General features: G+C 44.1%; 1 protein-coding gene across 1 annotated transcript in view; it reads right to left on the bottom strand.

The window, feature by feature from the left end:
- The window catches only part of LOC148905681 (hemicentin-1-like), a 160,891-nt gene extending 147,559 nt beyond the window's left edge, over positions 1 to 13,332 (bottom strand). The window contains exons 1-2 of the mRNA XM_089040603.1: positions 13,017 to 13,332; positions 10,613 to 10,894 (exon numbers count right to left, since the gene is read on the bottom strand). Coding sequence (XP_088896729.1) covers positions 10,613 to 10,894; positions 13,017 to 13,332 — 598 coding nt within the window. The remainder of the gene's footprint in view (positions 1 to 10,612; positions 10,895 to 13,016) is intronic.
- Positions 13,333 to 14,083: the final 751 nt, after the last annotated feature.

The following is a 14,083-nucleotide window of genomic DNA, read 5'->3' as shown; positions in this document are numbered from 1 at the left end:
CGTGTCTGACGCGCAACTGAGCGTAGAAATGAATCAGCTAAAGAGCGTTGCCTATTAATGACTTCGTTGCCTCAGCCATTCTAAAGAAAAATATCCCTTACGTATAATATGCTTCGCGTATTTCAAAACAACGACACCAAACTGCAATGCATAGTGCAAGGCGACAAACTGTACTCCAAAGCAAAGGAAGTGGCGCTGGCGTTGGGTTACGAACGCCCAAAAGATGCAATTAAGGTGCATGTTCGTGAAAAGTATAAGGTAAAGCTTAGCGAACTTAGAGTGGAGGTGAATCGCCTCCCCTCGTATTCACAGCCTAATTCCCTGTACGTAACCGAATCTGGGTTGTATCAACTAATATTTAGCTCTAAGATGCCAACGGCAGAGACATTCCAGGATTGGGTCCTCGAGGACGTTCTTCCCGCATTGAGAAAGACAGGTAAGTATGAAATAGAAAGGCGGTTCGATAGTCCTAACAAGTTAGTCTTCAAAATGGAAAATGAGTTTGACCTGCATAAGAAAGTCGTGGACTACATACACCGCTTCTACCCACAGATGCTCATAGCGCCCGGCTTAGGGGAATTGCAGGATTCTGACAGCAAACGCATAAAATGCTGGCAGAAGGGTTATCAAAGGGGTCAACCCGACCTCTTAATACTGAACGCGCATTTAAGGTATGAAGGGCTTTGCATCGAATTAAAGACGCCGAAAGGAAATGGCATACTCTCCGCAGACCAACGCAAGATAATTTCGCAGTATGACGCGAATGGTTACCTGACCATGGTTAGCAACGATTATGACGTCATCTGTCGTGCCCTTAGCAACTACGCGGAAGGCATCCGTATTCCCTGTCGGTGGTGCTGCAAACGCTTCAAGACTACGGAGACAAGGGCAACGCATTTAAGAATATTTCATAGATATAATGATCGTCAACCAAATACACTGGCGTGACCTGATTTGCGGTAAAGCATACGAAATAAAAAATTACGTCGTCTTCGAAGACATCGACCGTTTACGGTTAGTCCTCAAAGACTTAGAAGGCAAGGAATATTCCCTTTGGGCGCCGGATTGCGTGCGGTACGTAATTCAGGGCGAGGAATTCACCCATCTGCGCTCGCATGGTAAGAAGAATGGGAGGTGGGAGTTCGACATTGAAAGGAGGGTCACTCCATCTCCTCTTTGTAGTTAAGCGCGTCTGCTAAAGTCCGCTGCGCTTTAGGATCCGCGGAGCACCAATGCCCCACAAAGGATTCTTCAAGGAATGCACTGCCACAATGAAGGCAGGTGTATTTTTTACGCGGTTTGGGTATCGGCGGCTTACAAGGGGTAATGCAGTCTGCAGGTAGTTCGCACGTAATACAGTCCATATATTGAAAGGGCGATCAGGAATCCTCCTAAGAAGGCGGCTGCGTAGGCTAGCATATACCTTTAAAAGGGGTTCTTATCTTTATTTATTATTATTAGATTATGCAAGCGCCCTTAAAAGGGGTCTTTATTTTTATTTATTATTCATTATTATCGAATATTCTTAATAATAATAAATAAAAATGAGAATGGGATTTGAGACTCTTTGCACAAACCCTATCTTACTATCTTAGGTCCTTTCTAACTTCTACGGGCTTTCCTTGCGGCCTCATTGCCGGCATGCCAAGCTTCGAAGCGATGTAAGTACTCCTTAAAGCCGCCCTGGCCGTCGTAAAGGCACTGCCAAATATGTTGGTCACTTCTTTGACAGCCGCAGCGCTCACAAAGCGCCTCCCAATATTCCCTATCTTCCCACCTTACGCCTTCTACGAGGTCAAACTCCGCAAAGCGCTGGTCAATTTCCTTCTTCCGGCGCGTTAACTTCCTTTGGGTTTCCTTTGGGCAACATCGTGCAGCAACGTCGCCGTGCTCCTCGCAAGCCACGCTTAGCAGGTCGTAATTGCCGCGGCACCGATGTCGATGCCATTCGTCGTTCTTGTCCTCCTCGCAGCGCTCACATACGTTCTTTAGACAGACACGGTTATCCACGTGGTAATCCAACATCTGCGCGCTGCTAAAGAGTCGATTACACTCCTTACAACGCCTTTCGCGTGCCTTCTTAGCGCACACCTTTTTTTCAACGTGGTATTTTAACATTTGCTTCGAGCTGAACTCCTTGTTGCAGTGCACGCACTCCATATATAATAGGGATTTAATAACCACTATAAGGGATACCGCATGAAGTCCTTAACGGCCAGAAACTATTTCAAAGAGTGTCTCAGAATGTTGACAATAAGGTTAAATCTTTGTTAAGGATGCCTGGAAAGCCCGTAATGGTTAGTAGGCGGCTTAAGATAGTAAGGTAGGGTTTACGCAAAGAGTCTCAAATCCCATTCTTATTTTTATTTATTATTATTAAGAATAATTAAGGATATTTAATAATAATAAATAAAAATAAGGACCCCCTTTAAAGGGCGCTTGCAGGAATCAAAATAGTAAAGCTAAGACACTCTTTGGAATAGTTTCCAGGCATCCTTAACAAAGATTTAACCTAAACGTCAACATTCTGAGACACTCTTTGAAATAGTTTCCAGGTATCCTTAACAAAGATTTAACCTTATTGTTAACATTCTACAGGGGATATCGCATAAAGTCCTGCACGCTTTCCTTCGCCCAACCGGCCATCGTCAAAAGCGCACCAAACCTTTCCGCGCGCTTCAGACCACACATTTCATCGTACAACTCCTGCACGCGCTCTTTTAACCGGTCTATCTCCTCCCTTTGCATTTCTATGGTGTCTCTTTTATCTTTTGCGTCGGCGACAATTCTTTGCACTGCTTCCACTGGCTCCATCTATATATGAACCCAGATCACATGCCTTGTAACGCTCTGATAGTAGGACCCACCGGCTGCGGAAAGACCCAATTCGTAGTGGAGCAGCTATTAGGACCCTTTAGATACCGCTTCGACTACATCGTGCTATTATGCCCCACCTACGTGAACAACCGCACCTGGACGGGCATAGGAGTGAAAGATGACGACTTCTTTGTAGATATCTTAGACCCTAACGAGTTATCTGGGCATCTTAAGTTCTGGCATAAGCAATTCCCTAAAGATATGCAGACGCTCCTCATATTGGATGACATTGCCTGTGGGGACGACGTAAAAAGACGCACCTCCGAGCTCGTTAAGCTCGCCTTCAGCGGTAGGCATGACAATATCAGCGTTTGGTTGCTCTCGCAGCAGCTTACCAGTGTCTCTAAACCCTTCAGGGAAAACATAGGCTCTCTCGTAGTATTTTATACTCCAAGTAAGTCTGACCTGGAAACCATCTTAAGCGACTACGGCGGTGAGATATCCAAGGAACAGTTACATGAATACATGCGGCATTTAAAGACGCACCAACATTCCAAGATGATTTTCTCTTTGAGGTTTCCGTATTCCATTAACATATATGGACATTGAGCAGCTCTTAGATGAAGTCCCCGCGCAGTTAGACGAAAGTAACCTCAAGGAACAACTTAACATCCTTGTGTCTTCGGGGAAGTGTAAAGAAATGATAGGCAAGGAACTTACCCATGAGCAAGTTAATAAGTTGACAGAAGAGGAAGTTAAGAAGTTCCATAAGAGGTATGAGGCCGCCCTTGCAAGTAAGACCACGGACGCCGTCGCAGACTCCGCTATCCGACTTGCAACTAAATTGCTTGGACTTGCGCTGCTCATAGACGACGTGGAGCAACTACGGAAGGACATTAGCGAGGACTATGTCATCGCCCAAGAACTTAAGATAACCTGCGGGTGGTTGTCTTTGAAGTGCGGTAAGTTAATGGTAGTCGCCTCTGCGGCACTTCACGTAGCTCAGCACGTTGACTTGAAGGAGGTACTGGTGTCTTGGAAGGACTTCAAGAAGGACAGAGAAGTCGAAAAGGTCTTCCAGGCGGCACTTGCTGAGGTACCTGATCAAGTCGCCTCAAGTACCTAGTTAAGTCATTCGTACGTACTTAGTCAGGTCATTCGTAAGTACTTAGTCAAGTCATTGTCAAATCGTCCGTAAGTCGTTGTCAAGTACTTAGTCAAGTCATTGCCAAGTCGTCCGTAAGTCATTGTCAAGTCGTCATCAAGTTACTTGTCAAGTCCTTCAAGTCCTTAGATATAAGATGAGTGGCACCGAAGAACAACCACCCGTAGAAGATACCAAGATTACCAAGGCTAAATCTCCGGGCAGAGTTGCTGCCGGAAAGAAGCTCGCGGAGATGAACAGGAAGAACAAAGCCAAAAAAGAAGAAAAGGTGGAAGAGAAAGAAGAAGAATCCTTTATTAATCCTGGGTACGTCATTGGCGCGTTAGGAGTCATCATAGCTGCAGGCAGCCTTTACTTACAATGGCGGGCAACGAAAAAGGTAGAACCACCAACATATCACGCGCCCGTGCACGCACCTGTGGAACCGGCTGTTAGAAAAAGTAAGATCCCTGAAATGGAGTAGAATTATCACCCGTGGCGACCTAGAATTCCTTCTCGCTTTGTAATATAATGTCGACCGCGTTGTTGAAAACTGTTGAAGAAGCAGCTGTTATTACTTCCATCGTTGCGGGTATTGGTTGGGTAGGTAAGAAAGTGCTCAAAGAAGACTTTACTGAAGACCCAAGCAAGAGCTTCGCTAATTTTGCTAAGATGACCGCTGCCGTAGGCGGGGCTATCATGGTAAAGGATTACCTACGGAAGGAAAAGTACCTACCTACGGTGTGATTTTCTAATATATAATGGCTAGCGTGGTCGCAGGTGGAGTTATTGCAGCCTTAGCATTCACTGGAGCTAATTATGGCGGTCAATATTTGGATAGATTAGTTAGAGGTGATCGCAGCGGAGATTTGGCCGCCGAAAGGAAGAGACACGACTTAGCGCTGGAGAAATATCAGCGAGACGTGGCAGCTTGGAATGAAAAAAGACAAGCTTACAGGGATTGGTTGGATAAGAACTACCAAGACAAGATGCAGGCGGATAAGAACTTTGAAAATACAGACTACGCCTTTAAACTTTATGCGCAAGCACACCCCGCGGCATCGACGGGGTTGAGAAAGCCTCAGTTTAAGAATTACTATCAGCCTTCTAAGAAACAAAAAGACAATGAGTTGGTCTTCGTAGGAGTCGCAGGGCTGGCCGGAGGCGTAGCTTTGGCGTATCTGCTCTAACGAAAGAAACTGTGTTTCCTGAAATATATGATCGTCTTTTTGGAAAGCGACAAGAATAACTTTACCACTTATCTGAATCCCCCCATCAAAGCCCATAAGGTTCGGTTGGTTAGTTGCTCTTTGTACAATTCTTGGCATAACCTGATTAGGGGCATAGTCACTGAGCATACAGGAGGATCTAACTATCAAGCCGTATTGCTGCCCGATGGACATTACACACCAATCACCCTTGCTAAGGAATTAGCAAAACACGGTTATACGCTCACCACAGGATTGCCGCACGAAATGACCTTCAAACATAATATGCCAAACTATTCAGTAACTTTTGGAAAGTCTGACCCATTGGGATCTTTATTATGTGCCTCGGGCAAGACAATTACCGACACAGCCATACCTGTGAAATGGAAAGTCGCATCCTCTTACGAAGTCTATTGTGACTTGGTCAATAGTTACAACAATGGAGAAAAGTCTTCTCTTATGTCCAAGTTTCTACCCAAAGGTAATCCATTTGACTCAGAAGAATACACTCCCATTTCTTTGAGCTATGATTTGTCTAATTTGGTAGAAAGCATAAACATCACTATTAAAGTGGACGGAGAGACGGTGGACTTCAACGGACGTAAGATCAATCTCGTTTTGGAATTCATATAATGGGCCGCGTAGAGGACAAACTCAAAAAGATTTACTATGGGCCTGAAGGCTATTGGAAAGGAGCGTCAGCTATCAAGAAACTCGCGACCGCGGCCAGGGTATCAGAAGAAACGGCTAAGAACTGGCTAAGAAAACAAACCCTCTGGCAGGTTTATCTTCCCGTGCCTAAGTACATTCCCAGGCCCAGCTTCACCGTAAATACCCCCAATGAAGTTCATCAGGCGGATTTGCTTTTCTTGCCGCACGATAAGGTAAGAAAAAAGACCTATAGATACGCTTTGACCGTAGTTGATATCGCAAGCAGATACAAGGACGCCGAACCCATAACCAGCAAGGATTCTGGGGAAGTCGCAGAAGCCCTAAGTAGGATTTATAAGCGCGTCTTGAAATGGCCTAAGCTGCTGCAAGTGGATGCGGGGACAGAGTTCATGGGCGTGGTTACCAAAACCCTGAAAGACCACGACACTAAGATTAGGAGAGCCGAAGCTGAGTACCACAGGGGTCAAAGCATTGTCGAAAGATTCAATAAGACCCTGGCCGAGCGTCTCTTTGGGTACCAGTATTGGAAAGAGCTGGAAGATCCCTCCAAACGCAACAGGGAATGGACTCAGAGGCTTCCCCAGGTCGTCGCGGCTTTGAACAACGAGGCGGCCAGGGCTACGGGAATGAAACCCAAGGATGCCATAAAAAAGAAACACGTGGAGCATAAGTCCTACGTCAGAAGTTCGAGGGCGGTCGGACTGAAGGAAAAAAAGCTACCCCGCAACATAGTGGTCAGATACCTTTATCAGCCGGGGGAACTCGAAGGTGGCAGTAAGAGAGCCACGGATCCTAACTGGTCTCTGGAAACGTATGAGATTTCGAAGTCCGTCACCAAGGAAGGGCAGCCCGTGTTGTATTACCTAGATGGCCCAAGTCGTGGATTCGTCAAGGAAGAGCCGCTCATAGTCCCCAAAGACTCAGAGTAGTGCTGCTCCACGCGCCCGATTACACTCTAGGCATGTCAACCTTACGTTACCTCTGCAATGGCCGCGTTTATTATTTATGCGATCCACGGAGAACTGCTGATCATCATTTGGGTCAAACCTCCATAGTAGAGGTATGTTACATTTGGCACACCTTGCCCCTTTCTTATAGACGTCGTCCACGCATAGGTCGAATTTGACCCCCGCATAGCGGGGATCCGTACTCTTTTCTTCGTCGTGCCGCTTGTAGCGAAGGAGTTTCTTGGCGATATTCTCTTTGGCTACGTCTTCTGGGGTCTTATCGTAACGCAGTTGCGGTCCCCAGGCTCTTTTTATTTGCTTGGCATACTCCACACGACTTACGGCGGTGTAGATAAGGTTGCTCCAACACAGCCGCTGGTCTATGATCCATAAGGTTTCTTTTATGGTAAGCCCTTGCGCGCTGTGGACTGTCATGCAATAACCCAAGCGCCAGTCTGGATGGGAAGTTATTTTTTCCACCTTTTCTATGGGTACCCAGGCTTTATCGTGCGTTACTGCGTTCTGCAGTTGGATGTCGGTACCAGGTACCCAGACGTCTCTTTTTTGCATGCGGGTGTCGTGGGGTTTGTAGCAAACAGGTACGAGATGCGTAGAGAAGCGCTCTCGGTGTATATTTAGCAAATCCTTTTGTATGCGAGACTGTGCTGCGCGTTTGCTGCTCAGCACCAAATCCTTTGGATGCCAGGCGTATAGGAAGTCCTCGTATTTCTTCGCTCGTACGCGTTTGCGCAGTGTTTTGCATTGCTCGGCATCACTAAGGCCCCGAAGTTCTGCTTTCAGGTTTCTTATTTGATCCTTACTGCGGTAGTCGGTGTTAATTTCCTCCGCATGGTCTACGAAATCTTTCAGCCATTCGTGGGGCATCTCTCCGGCTATTGGAGGAGGCTGGCAGGGATCTCCGGCGAATATTACTTGACACTTTCCACGGAGGAATTCTATGAATTCTTTGAGGATTTCTAAAGGAACGGTGCAAATCTCATCCCAAAGTATTACCGGTGGTACGTCGTGGATGGCTTCTGGTACCCACTTTTGGCCATTCCAACGGAAGAAGCTGGGGTAGGTCTGCGCGTCGTGGCCCATTTCGCAGAGTTCTCTTTCCAAACGGTGCGTTGGCGTTAGCACCTTTACTTTTGGGAATAACTGCAGTACGCGCGTCGTCTTACCGCTGCCTCCCGTACCGTAAAGGTAAGAGAAGCGTTGGTAGGAAATAGGATCGGCAACGGAAGGCAGCGGCTCCACAGTGGGCGTTATGGTGCCCCGGGTGTGTTCTCCATGATATTCCACGCGCGCTCTCCAGGCTTTTATTTCTTCATCTTTGACGCGCCATTGGCCACTTTCTGCGAGTTCATCGGCAGTGTAGAATTCCTTCATCTTTTCCAACACGTGCGGTTTCACGTATAGGGAATCCGTGGCTACGCGTGGAATGTCTTCTTTGTCAAACCGCAGGAGCATCGCGAGAAGGTTAATGTGCGCATATGCAAGCATACTGGCACGCAGATGGTAATACTGCGGTCGATGGTCCTGGTAATAACACAGCGCATTCCATTCGTGTAGTTTATCATCTACGAGGTAGTCCCATTTCTCTACAGACACCATCAATCCTTTGTCATGCGCGCGCTTGATGAGGAAGCTTAGCTCGCCTTCGTCCGTTATTAGGCGTCGCTGCATATGTTTTTCACCTTCTTTTGCGCCCTGCGTGAATTTACCTATGACCACACGCGCTGTGGGGTTATGCTCCGGTAACCATTGCGTGAAGGCGCTGTGACAAAGTATGGCTTCATGCGCTGTGTATTTTAAAAGTTTGCGCTCTTCAAAGACCTTCAATAAGGGTATGGGCATCCATTCTTTCTCCTGCAGGTGCTTCCCATACCACGCATAGATTATGGGGTGCAGACCCGCTGCTAATTTCCAGGTGGTCAACCGTACAAACCCCGTTGCTGGGGCGTCGTAGTGACCATCCAACGCAACACGAAAGAACTGTGAATCTGGATGTCCGTAACGGTCGTAATATTCCTTACAATCTCCTAGGCCTTTGAAGCTTGCGGGGTAACAATGTTTCATATCCAGCGACACGTATTCGTCTTCATCGTATTCCATGTTCCACAGGCTACCGTGACCATGTTCTACACAGGCTTTGGCTATGTCTTTGAACTCCTCCGGCGTGGATTTCCAACCGTTTCTTTTCTTTGCGGCTAATAAGTCCAAACTGCGACTGCTAAGCACTTCGTCGGAGAAGTCTTCTCCTAAAGTCTCACAGGCGCTTTGAATGCGCAGCTGTTCCACTTCAGGACGATACAAAGTACCATCTTGGGTCATAAATTGACTTCCCTCTGCATCCATTAACCAAATAGAATTCTCGTGCATTAGTTCTGTAAGCGGCGACTCCTTGTAAACGCGCGTCTCCTTCTTCTTTGGGAACCTTAACTCCCTCCACGCATGTGCGTTATGCTGGTAAATTACGATAGGCGCACCCCGGCCCCCATACTTGTGCGTCCCGGAGTAAATGAAGCCGTCGGTGATGTCTTTCACGTGTATGCGCCTTTCTAAAGCAACCTCTAACTTCTTGATGTTTTCAATGGTGGCTCCTGCCCTACGAGTAGCGTGCTCCCATTTCCTGATGGCTTCTCTTCTCTTCAACGTAAGCTTACCTCCCCTAGAGGAATCCTCGAAGAACTCTCTAACTAACTTACCCACGCAGTTACCAGGATGGCGCATTGGTTTGAGCTTCTTAACGTCCGGGTTCTTAATCTCGTACGCGCCGTATATAACTACGGTAACCGGGTAAGCAACCTCGTAGAACAACATGTCGATGCCCACCAGCGCCCCAGGACGCGTGTCCTTGTTTACAACGAACAGGTCCTTCCTGCCAGACGCCCGTATTGGATTCCTGCGCTTTTCTATTATCCACTCGCCGTCTAAATACTTTATAAACGTCAACTCCAGGCGGTAATTACCTTCGGGCATCAAATTGATTATCCTTTCTGCTCTTTCCTCGTCCATCGTCTCGTCTGTATCTCCCTCCATAAATGTCGTGAAGGCAAAGTCGGCGTCTAAGCGGTCCAGCACCTGAGTTCTGAGCTTCCGCACAGTTTTATTTCTAATGCTTTTGATGGTATCCATCTATATATAAAGGATATTTTAACCTCCGTTTACGTAGCAGCAGTAAGGACGCGCCGCGGGAAATCCCGTAAATCTGCTGTACCCGCGTTCTGAATTCCTCGGGTTAAACCCGCAAATATACGGCATCGATCGCGAGTCCCCCTTACTGCTGCTGACTCGAAATCATCAGTCAGTGATTGCATGGCTCACGCATTATGCAAAATCGGTAATGTAACCCTAACCCTACCCCTAACCCAAAATCGGTAATGTTTAAAAGGTTACAACACGTTGGTGAAAAAATCACCAACCGATTAGTGGGCTTTGAGCCTACGACACTAGCTACGGTCCTACGCAGTCCACTTTCATGATAACTCGGTCATTAATAGTTGAAATAAAATTAATATTCCGTAGTATTTGAAAAACTATGTTGCGTATAGTAATAATGAAAAGGTAAATTATACACCGTGAAAAGATGAAAAAACTTACTGACGTTTCGGACGCTAGTCCTTCGTCGGAGTAAAAGAGCCTCCTCTTTTACTCCGACGAAGGACTAGCGTCCGAAACGTCAGTAAGTTTTTTCATCTTTTCACGGTGTATAATTTACTTTTTCATTGTTACTGTTTCATTAGAAACACCGACGCAGCTCACACTAGTTTTTAGCTAGTTATATCTCTTTATGTTGCGTATATTAAATCCCTACTTACATTTAACATGTAAAATCAATGACTTCCTGTCCGGATTACCAACCCCGTTGTCAGCAATACAGGTATAGTTTCCTCTGTCACCTATTGTTACTTGTTGCGAGACAAGCGCGTTGTTTGAACTTGATACTGAACTACTTCCATTGTAATGTTCTCCATTCTTCATCCATCTAATGTTTGGTATGGGTTTACCAGTAGCATTACACAACAAGGTGATGGTTTGGTTCTGGATGGCACTCCCATTTTGACAGCCTTGACAGACGAATACAGTGATAGTGGGAGGGACTGTATAAAATAAATAAAAAGATAGTCAAGTGAAAATAGTCTTCACAATTCCCTGCGCCATCGTGAAAGGTAGCCGTGCCTTTGCATGGAAGCGAGATGCGAAGGTGAGCTTGCAATGACAGAGACCTTTTAAACACCTTGGACAACTATTCACATGTCTCTATCATTGTAAGCTCACCGTTCGTCTCGCTTCGATGCAAAGGCTTGGCAACCTTTCAAGATAGCGACGGGAACTGTGAATGGGACTATTACTTGAGTTTAATGTCCTTTTCTCACATAGAGTCAACTACAGGGGAAAATTACTAGTGGAGTGCAACTCCGTCTATTTCTCTGGTCCATCAGATTGCTAGCTAGGCTAAAAATAACTCGCGCGCTGATTGGTTGGTGGCTGTGACGCGCGCCGTCTTTGTAAGATGCTGAATATGTTTTCTCAGCGGCTTGATTTAATGAATTCTAGCTGGATGAATTCTGTTTTTATGGACATTTAAAAGAAGATAAAGATTTTTTCGAAAATATAGACCTTACACCAAATCTTCGAATAAGCTTGATTTCTTCCAAAGACTAACACTTCCACAGCCAAGGCGAAAAAATGCTCTGTTTTTCTAGAAAGCGACAAGAAAGAACTCAAAGCTAAGATCGATAAGAAAATGTTTAGAAAATCAATATTCATCACATTTGAATAGCTTTTTGTCGCTCTTTGCTTTCACAATATTCCACAATATGGTAGAAGTCTTGCATTCTTCGGAAAACCAAAACTCGAAATATGGAAAACTGTCGATTCTCAGTAGGAAATGGAGTATCAAATCCAGTAAGTATTTATGTTACAGTTAATTTAGAACCACACAAAAGATGATTGTTAGCACAGCCCATATTCAAAGAAAACTAACTGATATAAAAATAAAACCTCTCGGAAATTCAACGAAAGCCTGACTCACTACGTACCACTTGCTATTCATCTTTCCTTTTAGGGGAACGCTTTTATTACAAAATATTTGTAATATCATGGATAACAAAAAGAATTTCTATTATCCATGGTAGTTATTTTTAATTTCAACACTTGGTGACTTTTTGTTGTCCATTCGGCTGGAGTTTCGCTAAAATATAATTGTTCTCTTTCTTAAAGTATCGAGACTTTCGACTTTCAATCTCAGTACTTTTTCTCTTTTACCTTGGTAAATATTCTTTAGTATTAAAATGAATTCGAAATAAAAATTGTTTCAGGCTCTTATATAATCTGATAAATCCGAAACTAAAAGACAGCAGCGCACTTCTTGAAGTATTCAAGTTTTGATATCAATTTTTCTAGATCACAACGAGTTGAATTTGAACTTTTATTACTAAAGTTTTGTTATTGAATCAATTTTCCCCAGTACAATTGTCCATAAAAACAGAGATTAACCAGCTAAAATTCATTGATTCAAACCGCCGAAAAAAGCATTTACAGCATCTTACATCTCACATCCACCAATTAATCATCGCGCGAGTTATTTTTAGCCTAGCTAGCAATCTGATGGACCAGTGAAATAGATCGAGTTGCACTCCCCTAAATTTTTTTCCCAGGTCAACTCTCGTTACAGCGGACACCATCGGGACCGTCACTTGATGTCCGTAATAGCGGGCGTCCGCAATAGCGAGAATTAATTGCTTTCATTTCTTTGTAAATATTTTTATCGGGGATTTTTCTCCAGTCCCTAATATCGGGGTGTCCGAAATGCGAGAGTTGACTGTACATCCAACTTGGTTGGGGAGAGCAAAGTATCCTTAGGTTTATCTAAAGTTAAATACGAATTAGTACAATTAGGTATCTCAGTATATAGGTGGGAGCAAGCATGTGCACTAGGGTTTTCAAAGGTTTGCTGTTTGTGAGCAAATACATTTATTATATTATAGAACGTCGTTATTTCCGATCCAGGTTGCTGCTCGGGATGCATGCAGGGATCACATGAATATTTCGTGCGCAGTAATTACAACATTTCAAAACAAACAATATGCTTTTATGTCTTAATATAGCAGTCTAATTCTAAGAATTTGGTCGCAGTGTCGAGTACTTAAGCCTCGAAGAGAGGGCGTGCTTATATTTTGGTAAATATAAATAATCTAATTGACATCTTCTTATTCATACCCTTAACTTGTAGTTCAATCGCATTTGGCCTGACACTTGGATTCAAGTTTGGAATTGTAACATCAATCCTGTACAGATATCTCACATCAGATTGAAGGGGATCAAACTTGCTTCCATCTTTGTTAGTGTCTTGAAGAAGCATGTTTTTGATTAAGAAACTGGCAAACCCTCTGGATGAAACATAACTCGCATTTAGAGCATACAGAGTAGCATTACTAACCCTCGGAGGACCACTGGAATAATAATTTGCTACTTCCACCTTTGTTTGATCATGTTGACCATGTCTGAATCTGAAGATAACGAAACCAACAAACATATCATTGACATCCAGCTCAAACTCCCATTGCAGTTTGACATCTGTACTGTTATGACCAATAATAACAACAAGTGGGTTCTGAGTTACTTCAATAAATTGAAAACAATCTGGGAAAAGAAAGAATAATGTAACTATTTACAGTGCACTGTAAACTACTTTTGTGTACATGTTTGGAACATTTGCCAAAGGATGAATTGGATTGATTGTTTTTAAAACTAACACTTTTCAAATACCTTCCATTTTATTCTGAATGATTGCGAATTTATATATTCCCTTTTCCTTCATTTTGTTTAAAAAACATCCAGTTTAGCGCTTACTTATCTTTTCAAAGGCAAACAAAGGACTGGCCCACACTCATACATACACATTTACAACAATAGACTTAGTATTATAATTGAATTTGCAGAGTAGCTCTAAGAACTAATATCCACTTCGAGATGTATATAAGAGGAAAAGAAAAGGGAATTAGTTGGAAAAAAAACCCATAATAATTAGAAAAAATAGCAAAATCACGATATAAAGATGCATAAATGATTACTTTTTTTAATAATAGCATTGATAAATATAATTGTGATAATGTGATTTTAAAAACAGACCAACAGACCAACAGACCAACAGACCAACAGACCAACAGACCAACAGACCAACAGACCAACAGACCAACAGACCAACAGACCAACAGACCAACAGACCAACAGACCAATAGTCTTAGGTATTTTGGACCATACTTGTGGTCTAAGCTCAATACATC

Source organism: Actinia tenebrosa, unplaced genomic scaffold (assembly GCF_029948245.1).
Source record: "Actinia tenebrosa isolate PJP-AT-01 unplaced genomic scaffold, QUT_ActTen_1.0 PGA_scaffold7__59_contigs__length_16204524, whole genome shotgun sequence".
Lineage (NCBI taxonomy): Eukaryota > Metazoa > Cnidaria > Anthozoa > Actiniaria > Actiniidae > Actinia > Actinia tenebrosa.
Note: the sequence above shows the minus strand (reverse complement) of the source record. Positions and strands in the feature narration are given on the sequence as shown.